Source organism: Colius striatus, chromosome 8 (genome assembly GCF_028858725.1).
Source record: "Colius striatus isolate bColStr4 chromosome 8, bColStr4.1.hap1, whole genome shotgun sequence".
In the NCBI taxonomy this organism is placed as follows: domain Eukaryota; kingdom Metazoa; phylum Chordata; class Aves; order Coliiformes; family Coliidae; genus Colius; species Colius striatus.
Window position 1 is genome coordinate 922977 of NC_084766.1, and position 18494 is coordinate 941470.

At 66.4% G+C, this 18494-nt stretch overlaps 2 protein-coding genes across 4 annotated transcripts in view; one reads left to right on the top strand and one right to left on the bottom strand.

Moving 5' to 3' along the window:
* Positions 1 to 6358, top strand: part of PSD (pleckstrin and Sec7 domain containing) — a 28946-nt gene extending 22588 nt beyond the window's left edge. Inside the window, exons 10-16 of the mRNA XM_062001844.1 lie at positions 1476 to 1519; positions 2300 to 2478; positions 3370 to 3440; positions 3844 to 4001; positions 4267 to 4411; positions 4736 to 4879; positions 4968 to 6358. Coding sequence (XP_061857828.1) covers positions 1476 to 1519; positions 2300 to 2478; positions 3370 to 3440; positions 3844 to 4001; positions 4267 to 4411; positions 4736 to 4879; positions 4968 to 5198 — 972 coding nt within the window. The 3' untranslated portion in view covers positions 5199 to 6358. The remainder of the gene's footprint in view (positions 1 to 1475; positions 1520 to 2299; positions 2479 to 3369; positions 3441 to 3843; positions 4002 to 4266; positions 4412 to 4735; positions 4880 to 4967) is intronic.
* An 88-nt stretch (positions 6359 to 6446) lies between these two features.
* NFKB2 (nuclear factor kappa B subunit 2) lies at positions 6447 to 18476 on the bottom strand. Of its 3 annotated transcripts, none has more exons than XM_062001847.1 (24): positions 18410 to 18476; positions 15539 to 15706; positions 14469 to 14513; positions 13874 to 13952; positions 13381 to 13421; positions 13181 to 13279; positions 12711 to 12862; positions 12158 to 12264; positions 11871 to 12029; positions 11678 to 11782; positions 11472 to 11557; positions 11227 to 11365; positions 11028 to 11147; positions 10399 to 10581; positions 10086 to 10227; positions 9857 to 9971; positions 9091 to 9298; positions 8842 to 9011; positions 8576 to 8678; positions 8236 to 8444; positions 7980 to 8049; positions 7018 to 7190; positions 6831 to 6942; positions 6447 to 6753 (listed from the first exon to the last, which is right to left on the bottom strand). In XM_062001847.1, exons 2-24 carry the CDS (start codon positions 15581 to 15583, stop codon positions 6632 to 6634), a joined length of 2784 nt encoding a protein of 927 aa, XP_061857831.1. In that variant the 5' UTR covers positions 15584 to 15706; positions 18410 to 18476; the 3' UTR covers positions 6447 to 6631. The 3 variants fall into 3 exon arrangements, with proteins under 3 accessions (XP_061857831.1, XP_061857829.1, XP_061857830.1); XM_062001845.1 differs by having other exon boundaries at positions 7018 to 7229; XM_062001846.1 differs by lacking the exon at positions 18410 to 18476 and having other exon boundaries at positions 7018 to 7229; positions 15539 to 15760.
* Positions 18477 to 18494: the final 18 nt, after the last annotated feature.

Sequence of the window (18494 nt, forward strand, 5' to 3'; positions counted from 1 at the left end):
CCCCCGTGCCCCCCGAAGTGTCCCTGCGCTGCCTCGTGTCTCCCTTCCTCGGGGACCCCTCTCTGTGCCACCGGAGCCGGGTGGGAGCCAGGGCACGTGTCCCGCTCTTTCCCAGGGGCTGTTGTGCAGTTTCCAACCCCCACGTCTCGGTTCCAGCTTTTCAGGCTCCGTTTTGTCTGTTGCTTCTCAGCATCTTTCGGCTGCATCCCCAGCAGTGAGAGCCTTTCCCTTCTGTTTCCTGAGGTGACTCCTTATCTACGTTGCTCTGAGACAGCTTCTGCCCCTGCTCTGCTCCCAGGTTACGTTCTGCAGGACTTCAGATTGTTTTTTTTTCCCTCCAGACTCTTCTCTAGGTCTCTCTGCTCACTGCTGGCCAGTGCCCCTTGCTCCCCAGCATCCCACCCCTCCAGCACCTGGGCTGCACAAAGGGGGCTGGGCTCTAACCCCCTCTGAGGCACTGAGGCCATACTCTCTCTGTGAGCCTCCTGCCCTGCAGCAGACAGCTGAACCCTGCTTTCTGCCCGTGGGGTCGGGGCCATCCCTCTCCTCTGGCAGTGTCCCCATCGGGAGGTGCAGGAGGAGCTGGGTGCCTGCTCTGCCAGGCTGCCGTGCCTCTGGGGGCAGTGAGGCTGTCCCTTCCCCACACCCCCCCCACAGGAGTGGCTGCTGGCAGCTTCCCCGGGCCCCTGCACTCCTCCAGTCGCGCTGGCTCAGCCAGCAGCGAGGCCTCAGCAGCAGTGCCCAGCACAGCGATGGATGCTGGCAGCCGCCTCAGCAGCCTGGGCCAGACTCCATTCTTTTCCTCCAAGGATGGTGCTGCCAAGCCCTCCGTGAGCACTGTGATGGATCCCTCTCCAGAGCCTGCCTGGCTGCAGAGCCGTGCTGAGCGCTGCTGGCCCGTGCGGTGCTGGGGCAGGATGAGTGCTCGGGAGCATCCTGCTGCAGGCAGACTTGGCTTGTCCCTGTGCTCAGATGCAGGCAGTGGGCCCTGCCTTGCTCAGCTTGGTGGCATCGAGGTCCCCAGAGAGGGCAGGGTGCAGGCATATGCCATCAAAGTCTGGCCTGAAGACTTGCTCCTCTGGAGCCCAGGCCTCCTGAAGCCTGTCCCTGTGGCCAGCCCAGCACGCCTTGGAGCAGGGAGAAGCAGTGGCTTTCCTGAGGGCTTGGGAAAAGGACACTTGGATGTGCCTTGCTGTCATCACCGTGACAGGCAGGTGTGGAGGGAGGGGAGGCAGCCAGGGCTGCCCTCTGCACTGTACCCGGGGCGTTGATGGGGTTGCAGGTCCTGTGGTGGCGGGAGAAGGTGAAGCAGGGTCAGGTGCTGCCCGGCCAGGATGGGGCTGGGCCAGGACAAGCAGACCTGTGGTTGCCTTGACCTCCAGTGCCCTGAGCTGGCCCAGCATGTCCCCTCCTTTCCCTGGAGCAGCCCCAGACGCAGCACTGCTCCCTGCTGACCATTGCTCTCCTCTCTGCAGGCTCTGTATGGCTCCATCAAGAACGAGAAGCTGCAGTGGGCCATGTGAGTGTCCCCGAGGCCGGGTGGCAGCGGGGCCACGCTGCTGGGGCGGGGGGCTCGCCTTGCTGCCCTTCCCCTGAGCGTCACCCTGCCCCAGGGACGGGGGTTCCTTCCGGGCTGGGGGAGGGAGAAGGAGCTCAGGTTGGGCTGGGGTGGGATGGTGGCGATGGCAACACACCCTTGTCTGCCCTCAGCCCCTCCACGGGCACCCCTTCCCCAGCACGCTGGCGGGAGGCTGCTCCAGGCTGGCTGCCTGCGGGTTGGGCGGCGGTGGGCAGGGGGCTGGAGCGGGCAGGGGGCCGCGGCTGTGCCCGCAGGGTGCCCACAGCTGCCATCTCCCGCAGCAGGAGCCGCAGAACCCGCGCTGCGCTGCGGGGATTAATCAGCCCGGCGGCACCGCCAGCGCTGAGCCGCTGCTCGGGCTGCTGCCATGGAGATGCAGGCAGATGCTGAGGGGTTTAATTAGCAGCAAGCAGGTCTGAGGGAGGGGGGAGGCAGCAGCTCTTCTGGGCTCCCACATCTTCCTGCCGGGCGGGGGGAGCAGCTTTGGCAGCGCTCTCCCTCCGGGCCAAGGCCCCTCCGTGTCTGCGGGGGGCAGGAGGGGCACGGCTGGGTTTGGGGTGCTCACCGGTGGTGACGGGAGACTGCTCAGCCTAGCCTGGTGCTCAGGGCCTTCCCCTTCAGAAGCCAGGCCTAAAAGTGGCACCGGTAGGTGGAAGGCTTGTTATTTGCTGTCCCCAGCAAGGTAACAAACCCTTTTCCCACCCAAATCTGTGGCTGCAGAGATGAGGAGGAGCTGAGAAGGTCCCTCTCGGAGCTGGCAGACCCCAACCCAAAGTCCATCAAGCGCATCAGCAGCTGCAGTAACCCCTTCCTGGACTTCTCCCAGGACTCCAGCATCGCCACCTACAAGCACGGACTGTTAGTGCGCAAGATCCACGCTGATCCCGACTGCAAGAAAAGTAGGTGTCTGGGGAGCCCCTGGGACAGAGGGGGAGAGGGACTTGGGCTCAGAGGGCACCAGTGAGCTCCAGGAACCTAACAGGGAGCGGAGCAGGAGTCGCTATGAAGTGTCTGACTGTAGCAGCATGTCGCAGAACCCCAGGATGTGGGCGTGGGCAGGGCCCTGCAGAGCTGCTCCAGCCCCTGCTAAAGCAGGTTCCCCTCGCTCAGGGGGCACAGGAACGTGTCCAGGTGGATGTCCTCCTGAGAAGGAGCCTCCACACCCTCCCTGGGCAGAAAAAGTGTCACCTCATCCTCTTGACACCCACCCCTTAGGTACTTGTAAGTGTTGGTGATGCCCCCCTGCCTCAGCCTTCTCCTCTCCAGGCTGAACAGCCCCAGGCCTGCAGCCTTTCCTCCTCACGCACGTGTTCCAGTGCCCTCAGCATCTCAGGTGCCTTCGTGGGCCCTGTCTGTCTGTCCCTGCACCCTGGCTGTGCTGGGCTTCATTCAGTGCCTGGGCTGGGGATCCCGAAAGCCTCACCCTGCCCCTCTGCCCCCACCGTCAGGGGCTGGGATGGCAGTGGGCAGCGCCTGTGGGGCTGGGAAGGTGGGTGGGCTCCCTGGGAGGTGCTCCCCTGCCCTGGGGTGGTGGGGATGAAGGAAGGTGCTCTGCAGCGTGCTGAAGAAGCAGCACAGTGGCTGCTGCTGCTCACGTTCCCCATTTCCACCCTGAAATCCCCGCTAAGCCCTGCTGTGTAATGCTGCCCTGACCTGACTCGACGCAGCTGCTCTGCAAAGCCCCCGTTACCTGCACGGCAGCGGCACTGTCTGCCAGGCAAGGGCTCAGGAGCACGGGGCAGGGGCTCAGGGGCTGGCGCTGCTGCCTGACGTCTCTCTCCTCCCCGCAGCCCCCCGCGGGAAGCGCGGCTGGAAGCCCTTCCACGCCATCCTGAAGGGGATGATCCTGTACCTGCAGAAGGTGGGTGGGCGGCAGCGGGACCCCCTGTGACCGCGCCAGCCAGAGGGATCGTCCTCGGCACGTGGGGAGCCCGCGGCACTGCCAAGTCTGGCCTGAGCCGAGCCAGCGCCTGCCCGCTCCTGTGCCCGGGTGCTCAGGCAGCGAAGGCAGCAGCTGGCTGAGGGCCCTGCCCGCCGGTGCTGAGCAGGGAGGGAGGTGCTGGGCTGGGGAGCGAGGAGGCACAAGGCCGTTGCCCGGGGGCTCAGGCTGCATGCCCAGAGCTGGGGAGGTGGGAACGGGCACCGTGCTGTTTCCAGGCCCGTGCACTCCATCCCCAGGGGTGCAGCACAAGCGGAGCCTGCAGCAGCCTGGTGAGGCTGGTCTGGGGGGGAAGGTGCCTCCCTGAGCTGCCCTGTGCCCGCAGGAGGAGTACAAGCCCGGGAAGGCGCTGGCGGAGGAGGAGCTGAAGAACGCCATCAGCATCCACCACTCCCTGGCCACGTGCGCGTCGGACTACAGCAAGCGACCCAACGTCTTCTACCTCAGGACAGCTGACTGGAGGGTCTTCCTCTTTCAAGCACAGTGAGTGCCCTGCGGTCTGGGCCCCAGGCTGGGGCAGAGGGTGAGATGGGGCTTAGGGCCACGATGCTGTCTCCTGTCCTGGCCCTTCCTGGGCTGAGCGTGGCCCAGCTCCTCCTCTTCCCTCGGCGATGGGCTCGCGAGGGCCCAGGTCACTGGGGCTGTGACCAGCCAGGGCCAGGCCTGGGGGACCTGGATCCCGTCTACAGGGCAAGCGTGTCAGCGTGTGTTGAGAGGAGCCCACCTGCGGCTTGGCCTTTGTCCCCAGGAACCCTGAACAGATGCACTCGTGGATCACGCGCATCAACGTGGTGGCAGCCATGTTCTCCGCGCCCCCCTTCCCCGCGGCCATCGGCTCCCAGAAGAAGTTCAGCCGCCCGCTGCTGCCCAGCTCCTGCACGCGGCTGTCCCAGGTGGGCTGGGGGCAGCGGGGGCTGGGGATGGCGGGGGCAGGGCTATTCATAGAGCAGCAGGATTAGAAAACACTGCCAGCCTCGTTTCTGAGGGGATTAAATTGTGCTGCTCTAAGGCTGCAGCCAGACCCCCCGAGGCAGGAGCAGATTGCCCCCCAGGGCCCATGCTTCTACGTGCCATTGTGTGTTGAAATGAACAACAAACCCGGGAGCAGAAGCCGAGCTCCCGCCTGGACCGAGCAGGGAAGAAGAGCAAGCCCCTCTCCTGGCCACACGCTGCTGGGGGGACGGAGCAGGACACTGACACGGTGCTGCTCTCCCCAGGAGGAGCAGGTGAAGAGCCATGAGACCAAGTTCAAGACCATGTCTGCGGAGCTGCTGGAGCATCGCTCCTCGCTGCCAGAGAAGAAGGTGAAGGGCAAGGAGTACGAGGAGCTGAAGCAGAAGGAGGAGTACCTGGAGTTTGAGGTGAGCTGGCGACCCCCGTGTGCCCCCTTCAGCCATCCTGAGGGGCGGGAGGGCCGAGGGGGCTGACCCCCGCCCGCTGTGCCCCCAGAAGTCGCGCTACGGCACGTACGCCATGCTGCTGCGCGCCAAGCTCAAGGCGGGCGCCGACGACCTGGCGGCCTTCGAGTGCAGCCTCTGCGCCGGCGACGACGAGGGCCTGAAGAAATCGCGCTCCAGCCCGTCGCTGGCGGCCGAGCCCCCGGGCGCTGCCCCCAAGGTGAAGCGCAACGCGTCGGAGCGGGGCGGCCGCCAGTCCCCCGCGGTGCCCCGCAAGGCCTAGGCCCCGCGCTCTGCCCCCCGGAGCCGCGCGGCCGCCAGCCCCCGGCGGGGGCAGCTCTTCCCGGTGGGGCCGGGCACGGGCCGGGCAGGGCGGGCCCCAGCCCAGCCCCCGCAGACTCTTTCCTGCTCCTGCGTGCCCTGGGCTTGGCTGTGGGGCCCCAGCCCCCCGCCCAGGGTGGGGGCGACAAGTGACACCCCCCGCGCTGGGCTCAGCTCTTCACCTTTGGAAAGGAAAACGAGAGACAAAGCTGCAGCAAGCGCCCGTGAGCGGCTGCTTTGGTGCAGCTCCTGCAGCTCCTGCAGCTCCTGCAGCTCCTGCAGCTCCTGCAGCTGGGGGTGCAGCCCCGAGCCGGGCAGCAGGGCAGGGGCCCAGCCCTGCCCCCCCAGCCACCCCTCCACCCTCTCTGCTTTCTTACAACTTTCGAATGGGTTTTGTGATACAGTTTTGCACTTTTTAGTACCAGATCGAGCTGACCACCAGGGAGGGTTGTTTTGGGTTGGGGGGGGGGGCAGCTACTTTTGATGCTTTTTGGGGACTGTTTAAAAAAACAAAACAAAGACCCCCCCCGACGCAGGCACGGCTCAGAGGCACGGCACTGGGAGGCAGGGGAGGAGGTTTTCACAGGGATTTGGGGTGGGGGGTTGGACTTTACGCTGGTGGCTGTTTGGGGAGGCGGGGGCTGATGCACTGGTGCTTCATGGACAACCCTCTCTCCTCCCCAGCAGCCAGGAGCAGGTCCCTTGGCAGCGCCCAGGGGTGTGCAGCATACCTGGGGCAGGGTGGGCAGCACTGAGATGGGCTTCCCCACTGGCCTGGGGGGTAATGAGGGGGTGCTGGTGTGGGCCAGAGACAGCTTTCCTTCCTGTGCTGGAGGTGCAGCGAGTGCCCAGGGTGTGTGTAGGGGGCTGGGGGCAGCGCAAGGGCTGGGGGGGCTGGCACACGTGCTGGGACCCAGCTGGGTGCTGCACGGACTTTGCGAATGTGTCAAACTTTTTATTCTGCTCTTTTGAGTCTATTGCAAAAAAAACCCAAAACAAAACCAAAAAAAAAGGAAAAGGAAAACAAACCGCCTCCCAACCCTTCCCCCCTTGCCCCCGGCGGCTCGGGGGGGGGGGAAAAACCCCTTTGTACAGCTTCTTCTCTCAGTTACTGAAGTAAACTTGGCTCTTCAGGCCTGGCGTGCGCTGTGGTTTGTGCCCAGGGTGCCGCAGGGCCAGCCCCAGGGCTGCAGGAAGGGAGGGCAAAGGCTCATACAAACTGTGTCCCTTTATTCCGAGGAGGGGGCCATTAAATAAGAGCAGAGAGGGGCAGGAGCCGGCTGCAGCCTGTCCCCCTGAGTCGAGGCAGCCGGACCCCAAGTCCAGAAGGCACTTGTGTGGGCAGGGCAGGGGGAGGATGCGGCCCCGCAGGCGGGCGCAGGGGCTGCCAGCGCCTCAGTGCACCTGGGGCTGCTGGCTGTGGGGCAGCTCACCCCCTGGGCCCAGCTTCAGGGCCAGCGTGGGGCCCTGCTCCTCCTCCACCGACTCGCTGCCGTAGGCACTGTCTTCCTTCAGCTCTGCAAAGCAAAGCCCCGGGGCTGTCAGCGGGGAGGAAGCAGGGGCCCCTGCCCCCCCAGCCCCTGGCTCCCCGTACCTGTGCTTTGCAGCTTCTCCAGCGCCTCGGTTTTGTGGAGCATCGGCACGGCCTTGCGCAGCCCCATGGAGTCCAGCGCCTCCAGCAGCCCCCCCAGGCTGCCCCCCGCCAGCTGTGGGGAGAGGGCTCAGCATGGGGCGGGGGCAGCCCAGGGGCCGGGGGGCTCCGTGGGCCGGCAGGCACTCACCTCGTAGCTGCGCAGGAGGCTGGCGCTGGGCGAGGGGGTGTCCTTGTAGGTCTCCACCAGGCTGCAGAGCCCCAGGCGCTTGGCCAGCTCAACCCAGTCTGCGCCGCGGCAGTCGCGGTTCAGCAGCTGCTCCAGCCCCTGCAGCGCCTCGCTGTCCAGCGACAGCACCTTCCCTGCGTGGCACAGCCGCCTCAGAGTCACACAATCACAGACTGGTGGGGTTGGACGGGACCTTTAGAGATCACCCAGTCCAACCCCCCTGCAGAAGCAGGGTCACCTGGATCAGGTCACACAGGAACGTGCCCAGGTGGATCTTGGAGCCCTCCAAGGAAGGAGCCTCCACACCCTCCCTGGGCAGCCTGTGCCAGGGCTCCCTCACTCAAACAGGTTTTTAATTATGTTTAAAGGGAACTGTTTGTGTTCCAGCTTCATCCCATCTCTCCTCCTGCTGTTGCTAGCTACAACAGAACAAAGTGCTGCCCCAACCTCCTGACACCACCATTTAGCTATTTGTAACTGTTAATAAGATCCCCCCTCAGTCTCCTCCAGACTAAACAGCCCCAGGGCCCGCAGCCTTTCCTCATAAGGAAGATGCTCATAAGGAAGTAGCCCTGCACTGGCCTCTCTCCAGCAGTTCCCTGTCTCTGTTGAGCTGAGGAGCCCAGAACTGGACACAGGACTGCAGATGAGGCCTCACCAGGGCAGAGCAGAGGGGAGCAGAACCTCCTTTGACCTGCTGGCCACACTCTTGATGCCCCCAGGCTGCCATTGGCTTCTTGACCACAAGGGCACATTGCTGGCTCACGTTTAGCTTATTATCAACCAGCAGTCCCAGGTCTCTCTCTGTAGAGCTGCTATCCAGCAGTTTGACCCCCAGCCTGTCCTGGTGCATGAGGTTGTTCAGTCACCTCCTGCTGCCCGTGACCTGCCCCTGCCGGGCTCCGGGGGAGGGGGCGGCTCACCTGGCTGGGGGGTGGTGGGCAGCTCGGCCTCAGGACCCTGCTGTGAGGCCTGCAGCAGGATCTCCCGTACCTGCAGAGACACAGGGGTGTCAGCACCCCAAAAACACCAGCCAAGCCTCCCTGCTTGCCCCAGCTCTGCGCAGGACACGGAGGGGCACAGGCATCCCCCCCAGGAGCATCTCCTGCGGTTCTGCCCTGTCCCTGCCCCAGCCCCGCAGGAGTGCTCCCCAGCAGCCTGTCCCGGCACTGCACTCACCTTCTGGCTCCGCGTCAGGTCCAGGGCCGTGTGGCAGCGCCGGTGCCTGTGCCCCTGGGCAGGAGGCGCGGGGCTGGGGCCGGGCTGCAGGGCCGGGGCCAGCTGCCCCAGCTCCATGGGCAGCTCCTGCTCCTCGGGCTCTGCGTCGCTGCTAGCCTCCGACGAGGACGGGCTCACGGGCTCGTCGTTCTCACACAGCGTGTCTGCCCCTGCCAGGGAAGGTTGGACTGAGCCCCGACCAGGGAGGGTCAGCCCAGGGGTCTGCGCTGTGCCTGGGCACCATCCCCCAGCGCAGGCAGGCGGGGCTGGGGGGGACACGGGCTGGGGGGCAGCACTGTACCGGCTTTGAGGAGCAGTTTGGTGAGGGTGGGGGAGCCCAGGCCAGCAGCCAGGTGCAGGGGGGTGTTCCCAGCGAACGTCCGGCTGTTGATGGCTGCTCCCAGCTGCGGAGAAAGGCGCGAGGCCAGGGAGATGGGCTGTTTGGGTGCTGACCACCCCAGCTCATCACCCCAAAGCCACAGGAGACCCCCCCCATCTGCCAGAGCCCTGGCGGAGGTTGCACCCCATCCCCATCCCACAGTCACCGAGCCCCCCATTCCCCCGTACCTTCTTCACCAGGTGAGTGGCCATGTTCAGGTTCTCCATCTCCACGGCCAGGTGCAGCGGGGTCCTCCCTCCCTGCCGCTCCACCGCGTTCACGTCCGCTCCCTTCCTCACCAGCAGGTCCAGGCAGCCCAAGCTCTTCGCCTTCACGGCCAAGTGCACGGGCAGGAGACCTGCAGCGGGGGGTGGAGCTCAGCAGCGCTGCGGCTGAGCCCCAGGCGGCACCGCCAGCTCCCTCCCGGCCACACTCACCCTGGAAATTGGGCAGGCGGAGCAGGTCCGGGGCGGCCGAGCCCAGGTGCGCCAGCAGCGTCCGCAGCACGTCCTCGTCGCCCGCCTGCAGCGCCAGGTGCAGCAGCGAGTTGCCGTAGCGGTCCAGCAGCGTGGGGTCTGCATGCGCCTGCAGCAGCAGCTGCACCACCTGCGCCTGCCTGGTGATCACGGCCAGGTGCAGCGGCGTCTGCGGGGCGAGACGGGACGTGGCACAGCCCTGGGCAGCGCTCACGGGGACGTGGCACAGCCCTGGGCAGCGCTCGCCGGGACGTGGCACAGCCCTGGGCAGCGCTCACGGGGACGTGGCACAGCCCTGGGCAGCGCTCACCGGGACGTGGCACAGCCCTGGGCAGCGCTCGCTGGGACGTGGCACAGCCCTGGGCAGCGCTCGCCGGGACGTGGCACAGCCCTGGGCAGCGCTCACGGGGACGTGGCACAGCTCTGGGCAGCGCTCACAGGGACGTGGCACAGCCCTGGGCAGCGCTCACGGGGACGTGGCACAGCTCTGGGCAGCGCTCACAGGGACGTGGCACAGCTCTGGGCAGCGCTCATGGGGACGTGGCACAGCCCTGGGCAGCACTCGCCGGGATGTGGCACAGCCCTGGGCAGCGCTCGCCGGAGGAGCCCAGCCCCACAGCATGGGGCTCAGCCCCGCAGCCTCCCCTCGCCAGTGGCAGCGCTCAGGGCTGGGAACCCAGCGCGAGTCCCGGGCACAGGAGAAGCGGCTGCCCTGGGGAACAGGTACCTGCTGCAGGTTGTTGGAGATGTTGATGATCTGCTGGCTGGGGATGCTGACAATGACCTCGATCAGCTGCTTGATCACGGCCGTCTGCTCGTGGATAATGGCAAGGTGCAAAGGCCTGTGGAGAGAGCGAGACAGCCTCCGGCTTGGCTTCTGTCCAGGTCCTCCCTGCCAGGTCCCACCGTCGCAGAGCCTCTGTAATGACTCTCCCCCGAAGCCCAGGAGCACTCACGTGTCTCCGTTCTCGTCCTGCGACGCGGCCAGGTGCCTCTGGACTGCCAGCAGCATGCGCGGGTCGGCTGTGACCGAGTAGTCGAGCAGGGCATAGGCGTTGCGACGGGCCAGTGCCAGCATCCACAGCTGGCACAGCTGGGCTGAGGGGCAAAGCAGGATGTCACCAACAGCAGCAGCAGCCCCAGCCCCCCTCCCATATCCCTCCCGGGCTCAGAAGAGCCCAGCACCCAGCCCTAGAAGGTCCCCAGCCCACCCGCGCCACCTCTTCCAAGTGCTGCCCGGCAGCCCTGGCTCCCGCCCACGCCTCCTACCGTGCTTCTGCAGCTCCTGGCAGTACATGCTGTCCGCAGGCGCCTGCCTGCTGCTCCCGGAGCCCTCTGCCTCGGGGCCCTTCATCTGCACGCCCCCCTGGTAGCCCCCCACGGGGTGGGGGCCAGGCGAGTAGATGCTGTTGTAGGCCAGCCCAGGGGAGTAGGGGAAGCTGAGGCTCCCACCTGAGGGGCAAGGAGGAGAACGGGTGAGGGGGGAGTGAGGAGTCCCCCCAAGTTGGGCTGCAGACACCCAAGCCGGGAGGGGCAACTGTAGGATTATTACAGTTGGAAATGGCCTTTAAGATCACAGAGTCCAGCCACTAACTGCTGGCCTCACGCTGCCAAGCCCAAACCCTCTCAGGGAAAAAGCTCTTCCTCAGCTCCAATCTCAGCCTCCCCTGGCACAACTCGAGGCCGTTTCCTCTTTTCTATCATCCATGACTTGGGAACAGAGACCGACCCCCAGCTCCCTGCAGCCTCCTGTCACGGAGTGTCAGAGAGGGCTCCTGTCTCCCCTCAGCCTCCTCTTCTCCAGGCTCAACACCCCCATTCCTCCAGCCCCTCCTCATCACACTTGTGCTCCAGCCCCTTCCCCAGCTTCATGGCCTGTAAGAAGTGTCCCCACTCACCTCCTCCAGAGCCGAAGCCTCCAGCCCCTCCACCGGCACCCCCCATGTGCGAGCCCCCACCGAAGTGCTGGGGAAACTGAGGCAGGACTTTCTTGCGCTTCCTCTCCACTTCCTCCTTATCTGCGAGGAGAGAGGGGCAGCGGGGTGAGGGGCAGCCCCGGCAGCGGGGGGCTCGCCAGCCTGCCTGGGGGGTGCTCACCTTCCACCACGGGGTAGTAGGTGAACTGCTTGGAGTCGCTCACGTCGCCCCCCCGCTTCCGCTTCAGCTGCAGGAAGACGGTGACGGGACGGTCGATCTTGGGCTTGTGGTAGGGGGGCGTGCGGAAGACGATGGCGTACTGCGGGCAGGACGGACGGACGTGGGGTCCCGCTGCTCCCCGTGGCTGGGGACGGGCCTCCCCGGCCCCCCGTGGCACGGCAGGACACGCCCCCGCCTGCCCCTACCTGCTTGTGCACGTCCGTGGGGGAGAAGTCCCCGAAGGCCTGCCAGCCGTTCTCGTCATCCTCGTAGAAGCGCACCTCGATGTCATCTGCGGAGAGAAGCAGCTCTGGCGCTGTCCCGGGCAGGGTGTGGGCACGACAGCCGCCGCGCCCCGGGGCCGTGCTGCCGCAGCCCCTCTGGAAGGTTGCGGCCAGAGGGAGCCGTTTACCTTTCTGCACTTTATCACACAGCAGGTAGACCTCGTCTCCTCCCCGCACCGAGCCCGCCGTCTTGTCCATGCGGGAGATCTTCAGGTTGGAAGCTCCGGGGGACTCTGTGCGGCACGGGGAGAGGCGTTTGGGAGTGGCCGTGGCAGACGGCCCGTCCCCAGCCGCCCGTGCCCTCCCCGGGCCCGCGCTCACTGCTGTCGTGGATGGGGTCCGAGATGACGGGCTGCAGGGGCAGCGTGAAGTTGCCGCTGCTGTCGCGGAGGTACGCGGTGAAGCGCAACCGCACGATGCTCAGGTCCATCACCTTCTTCAGCTCCTTCGCCTCCAGCTCGATCTCGCGCAGCTCCGCTTCTGCCAGGGCAGGGGAGGTGACATCAGGTCAGACAAGGGCATGGGGACTCTGTGCACCCGCGCCCCGTGCTGAGCCCAGCGCCGCAGCGGTCACCCCGGGTCCCACAGAGCCCCCAGGCTGCACTCACCCGTCAGCAGGTGGCTCCTGTTGCGCATCTTCTGCTGCTTCAGCTTGTCCTTCATGATCTCCATCATATTCTTCTTGGTGACGTGGAGCACACCCAGGTTGCTGAACCTAGAGGAGGAGAAGAGGGATCCCGCTGGGATCTGGGAGCACCGGGGCTGGGAAACTCCGGGTCCCAAGGGGAGAACCGAGAGGGGTGCAAGGCCAGAGGGATGCAAAGGGGACTGGGCTGAGCCAGCATCCAGGGCTGGGTTCATAAGAGCAGCTGCAGCAGTTGCCAAACAACCCCAGGACTCGAGCTGTCTGCAGAAGTCAGCTGCAAAGCTGGGGAGCTGCAGCCCCGAGGGCAGAAGCCCAAACCGAGCTGCATGGGCTGGACCCAGAGATGAGCATTCTGCTCAGGGGACAGAGCTGTGCTGACAACCTCATCCAAACCCACTCCCAGCCCTGCCCAGCAAACCCAGCCCCAGGGAGCACCATCCTTCCTCTTCAGTCCAGCCTGTGAGCAGCCCCTCGGGCACCCAGCCCAGGCCACCCCACGTCTGCCCCGCACGTACTGAGCCGTCATGTCCTTGGGTCCCACGACTGCAATGCAGTTGCCAGCCTCGTTGCAGTGCTTGCCCACAAGGCTGTGGGCGTGCACGCGGGGAGGGTCGCTGTGTGTCACCAGGTCCACCTCGATCCGGGCCATCCCAGTGTAGTTGCAGATCTGCAGGGAGAAAGGAGATGGGAGTCAGGTTCAGCACGCAGGAGCCGGCAGGACTCAGGTTCAGCACGCAGGAGCTGGCAGGACTCAGGTTCAGCACGCAGGAGCCGGCAGGACTCAGGTTCAGCACGCAGGAGCCGGCAGGACTCAGGTTCAGCACCCAGGAGCCGGCAGGACTCTCCAGAAACTGCTGCTATCCCTCCCTACAGCCACCATTCCTCCTGCCTCAGCCCTCCCGTCCCTCCAGCGCCACACAGAGCTCAACGCAGCTACCCAGCACCCTGGAGATGCGGCCCCATCCCGTCCCGGGACCGTGCTCACCTTGACCGTGGGGTAGGTCTTGCGCCCCTTCTCGCTGGACGCTCCCGGCAGCCCCCCGTGCGAAGGGCCCTCGCAGCCATACCGAAACCGGAACCCCCGCTGCGGAGGCAAAGCCGGGCTGAGCCGAGGGCGGCCCACAGCCGACGCCGGGGGAGCGGGGGGAACGGCTTCCCCTGCCCTCACCTGCGGCACATCCTTACCTGCTTTGGCTGCTCGATGATGACAAGGTAGGGACCTTCCACTGGGGAACAGAGAGGAGAGGCACGAGTGAGAAACATGGGATAACCGCGGCGTGTGCTCCTGGAACGGAGGCTGGAGGTACGGGGACAGTGCTGGAGGGGAGGTGGTCCCTGTCTGTCCCATGGGGGTCTTCAGGGCCCCTGTGCTGCCAGAGCGCAGCTGGGAGTAGGGAGAGGCAGGGAAGGGCCAGAGGATGCTCTGGCACCCCAATAGCAGGGAGCCCCTGGAAACCCATCTCGGCCTAACCCCAAGTCCCTGGTAGACTAAGCAGTGGGGCCAGACTGAACAGTCCCCGTTTGGTGGCATGGGGCAGGGATTCCCAGTCGTCCCACAGAGCGGGCAGCGGGTACAGAGCTCATGGCAGTGCTGGGAACGACGAGGCGTGAGTCAGCCTGCTGGGAAAGCCCAGTGCGGCTGGGGAGCCCCGGGAGGGCACAGCCAGCGGGCTCTTACCCGTCTCCATCAGAGGCTCCTTCTGCTCCATCATGTGGGAGCCAAAATTGAAGTCCTCATAGTCAATCCCATCCAGGCACTGGATGACAGGAGGGAAGATGAGTGCGTTGGTGCTGGAACCCCTGACCGCCCTGGGGGGCAGGCACAGACCCCCACCTGCTATCCTAGACAAGCCCCAGCCTGGCACAGACACCCAGTGCCCACCTTTGGGGATCTCTTAGGCACAGAGCCCCAGTCTGGGAAGAGGGGTGGGCAGGTGCAGATCCCTCCTTGCCCACCCCTGGAGAGCTCACAGATCCCCTTTGCTCACCCTGACACACACGCAGACCCCCTCCATTTCCCGCCCCAGAGGCAGGTCCGGACTCCCTCTGCCATCTCCCACACCCTAAGGCACAGACCCTCGGTCTCCCAGGCTGAGGGCAGGCAGAGAGCCCTCCCACCATCTCCCACGCCGGGGGCAGGCACAGACTCCCCACCTACCGCCCCCGTGGCACTCACAGACCCTCCACTGCCCGCGCCGGGAGTGAGCACTGACCCCCCACCGCCCATCCCGGCACCGCGCAGCCGCCCCCCCGTCCCCCGGGGCCGCACTCACGGGCTGGAAGTGCTCGTCCATGTCTGCGCGGGGCCGGCCGCCGGCCTGCGGGGAGAGCGCGGGGGTGAGCGGGGCCGGCGGCGGCAGGAAGGCACCGCCGCTCCGGAAAGTCCCCAGAAACTCCGCCGAGCCGGGAAATGACGGGACCGCGCGTCACCGCCCCGCCCCGCAACGCACGGGCCGAGCGGGGCGGCGAGCGGGGCGGCGAGCGGGGCGGCGAGCGGGGCGGCGAGCGGGGCGGCGAGCGGGGCGGCGAGCGGGGCGGCGAGCGGGGCGGCGAGCGGGGCGGGCGGCGAGCGGGGCCCCCGCCGGCGGCCCCCGGGGCCGGTAGCACGGAGGGACAGCCTGGACCGGCTCCCCGCGCGCCGGGAGTTTGGGTGTCCGAGCGCGCTGCAGATCCCGGCGGCCGCCCGTCCCCGGAGCCCCCGAACGCCCCCAGTGTCCCCCCGGCAGCACGCAGGGGTTTGTCCGCCCGGTGTCCGGCCGCCGGCCCCGCTTCGGGCCCCGCACCCGGCTGAGCAGCCATCGAGTCCTTTCCCACTGACACCCGCAGCTCTGAAGGCGCCCGGACCGAGCCCCAGGACCCTGACTGAGCCCCAGCGCCCGGACCGAGCCCCAGAGCCCTGACCGAGCCCCAGCGCCCTGACCGAGCCCCAGCGCCCGGACCGAGCCCCAGCGCCCTGACCGAGCCCCAGCGCCCTGACCGAGCCCCAGCGCCCGGACCGAGCCCCGGAGGCCTCGCGGGTCCCTACCCCGCAGCACTCGCTCCGTGATGCGCGTCCCGGGCAGGGATGTCTCCTCCAAATCCCTCCCCGGGACCCAACGAGGGGCAGCCGCCCCGCAGCCCCCCGCAGCCGCCCTGGCCGCGGGCAGCTCCGCGGGGCTGCAGCAGACCCCTCGCCCGGCACCCGCAGGGATGCTCTCGCACGCCCCCGATTCGCACTTGGGCGGCAGCCCCTGCATCCTTCCCGCAGGGCCGGCCTGAAGGACGCATTTGCCATCGCTGTTCCCGTTCCCTTCTTGCCCGCGGCGCGGCCCCTTCCCCGCAGCCCTCGCGTCCTCCCACTCACCAGGGAGGAAGAGGCTGGTCTCAGCAACCTGTCCAGCCCCAGCATCGCTGCGGTGTCCCACCGGGGTGAAGCTCTGCCTAACTGCAGGAAACCACCATCGACCTCGGCGAAGGGGCAGGTTCAGAGCAGGGCCTCCAGGCACGTGCTCTCGCTCCACATTTCTGCTCCCTAAGCAATGGAAAGGAAAAAAAAGCTAAACCCTCCCTTCTGTGACTCGTCGGTGCCCTCATACCGTGAATTTCTGATTCAGTGGCTGCTGCAGGTCCTGCTCGGGGGATTTTGGGTGTGTGGGAGAGAACAGGGGAAGGAAGGGGATTGTTCAACCCGTGCGTGACTCATATTCTTCAGAAGCTGAAAAGGGCCTTCTCAAGGAGATTTTCCAAGTCCTCAAGTTGAATTTCAAGTCGCTCAGGTCCTGCAAAGGGGCTGCCCTGTGGCCCCAGTCCTGTTTTTTCCCCCATGGCCCAGCTGAGCCCAGCCTGCCTGTGGCATGGCCCGGGGCAGGGGGGGCCCCAGGGACCTGCGGGTGCAGCAAGGGCATGTGAGGAGGCTGAGCACTGCCAAGTGAGGTGAGACCTTCCTCCTGACATTCTGCAGGGCCTTCCAAAAGCCCAGGAGCACCACCAACAAACCCCAACCACTGTGGGAAGCAGCACACAGCACACACTCCCTGCTGTCAGGAACCCACCAGACACCCTGCCTAGGCAACCTCAGCCTGCCACCACCAGCCAGCCACCTCATCTGCTGGCACAGATCTCCCAGAGAGGTGAAGCAGGGGACAAACATACTTCCCCGGTGTGCTGGGAAGAGCCACCTCGAACCCTGCCCGCCGAGCCTGGCTCAGGGAGCCCAGGCCCAAGGATGCTGGAGAACAGGCTGTGCCCCTTGAACAGAACAGCTCCCCCTCTCTAGTACCATCAGCCCCAGCCTCTCTAGAGGGGGTCTCACAGCTCGCTCATCACTTGTTGCAGCAACCAGTGTGGCTGAGGAACACCACGGGGTTGTGCCTGCACCTCCGCAGCCTGCACAGCTCTGGCTCCCTTGGGAGGCTGCTGGCCATATGCCCACACGCCTGCGCAGGAAGCCCACCTGGCTCTAGACAGAGCTGGAGCATCGTTGCCCTCTTCCTTGTTCCTGGAAAAGCAACCTCAGGCAGACTCTGACCTGTGCTAGAGGTGAGCCCTGCCTCCTGGGCTAAGCAGCCCTGCTCTTTGATCCCCAGGCCCCTGGATTTCCCCATGGACACTAGCACACTCGGCTTTTATCTCCCACACAGCCCAGGAGGGGTCTGCTAACTCTTCCCTCTCCTTAGACTTTCCCAGGGCTCAGGAAAGACTCTCAGGGCATTTCTGGGAATGAGGGCAAAGCGCAGAGCCCGACCACGATGCACTGCCGTGGCACCCGCCGCCGGCCCAGGCTCCCCGTGCCAGCCAGAGCGCCTCCATCCAGGCCAGCTGCGAGGGGCACGAGTTAAAGCCGCTCTTCCGCGCCTGCAGCTCCTCGAACGTGACCTAGGAGCACAGGTGCTATTTTCTCTCCCCATGACAGCCAGCTGTCGTGCAGAGCTGCTGCCCTTCGTGCTTGGGGAGCGTTCAGCAGCTGTGGGAGAGGGTGCTGCTGAGGCCAGGAGGCTGCCCGAGCGCAGCTCTGCTCCAGCTGCCCTGCTGCACAGCTCACACGTCCCAGCCACCCAGCTTCCTGCTCCAACATACTATTCCCACGGGGCCTGCTAATGCCGGCAAACAGTGGCCCTAAATACCCAACCTTCCTTCCTGCACAAATCCTGTGCTCGGCTCTACTCCAGCAGTTCCAGCTGGCAAGGGGCCGCTGGGTCCCTCTTAACACGGAGTTCACAGGGACTTTGTTCTGAGACCTTTCCTGGAAATCAAGTCCTTGACTGGCGTAGCAGAGAGAAATCCCCTCTCCCTGAGAGCTGTCTGAACCCTCCTGTCCCTGACAGTCTGCCCTCGAGCGCAGAAGCCATTCATCTCTCTCTGCATAAAGTGCCTTTACTCCCATTGCGGCTATCAAGTGGGTTTTGGCAAACCCCAGCCACCCACTTCATCTTCTGGTTTTCTCCTCTAGGGCCTGCAAATGCGCTGCTTTGCTGTCGTGTTATGAAGCTCCAGCCCCGGCCGTGTATCTGCGCGCCCTCAGAAACCCCCTCTGAGCGCCAGCCGCGCGCCTCCCGTCTCTCACTCTCCCGACCCTCGCTCTGCCCCGCTATCGCTGACGCCTTGGCGTTCGGCGGCACCCTTCCCCTCGGGCGGGCAGGAGCAGGGCTGGGAGCCGGGGCAGCACCCGCCGGGGCACAGAAACAGGACAACCGGCAGCAGGGCTGGGAGCCGGGGCAGCACCCGCCGGGGCACAGAAACAGGACAACCGGCAGCAGGGCTGGGAGCCGGGGCAGCACCCGCCGGGGCAGCACCCACCGGGGCACAGAAACAGGACAACCGGCAGCAGGGCTGGGAGCCGGGGCAGCACCCGCCGGGGCAGCACCCGCCGGCACACAGAAAGCAGACAACCGGCAGCCACCCGGCTGGCTGGGGAAAGCACCGGCGCTGCGACTCGCTCCCTCCTCCCCAGGCCAAGGCAGCAGATGCCCCTGGAGCCTGCACCCTCCCAACACCTCCCAGCTCCACAGCCGCCGGGCGGCAGCCGGGGCCCGAGGGACGGCCGCTGCCGACCCTCCGCGGGGCCGGGCAGCCCCGGTACTCGGACTGCAGCCGCCTCAGCCGGTTCAGCACCCGCCCGGCTGGGAACCGGGATGCAGGGGCGCCCGACGCGCACGGCTGGCCGCCATGCCGGCCCTCCCTCCCGGCAGCCCCCCGGCCCCGCGACCCCCCTGCCCCCCTTGTCCCGGCCGCTCACCTCCAGCTCTCGCTCCAGCGCGGCCGCCTGGCCCCGGGAAAGTCCCGGCCCGGCCCGGCCCGGCCCCGCCTCCCGGGGCTTCCCG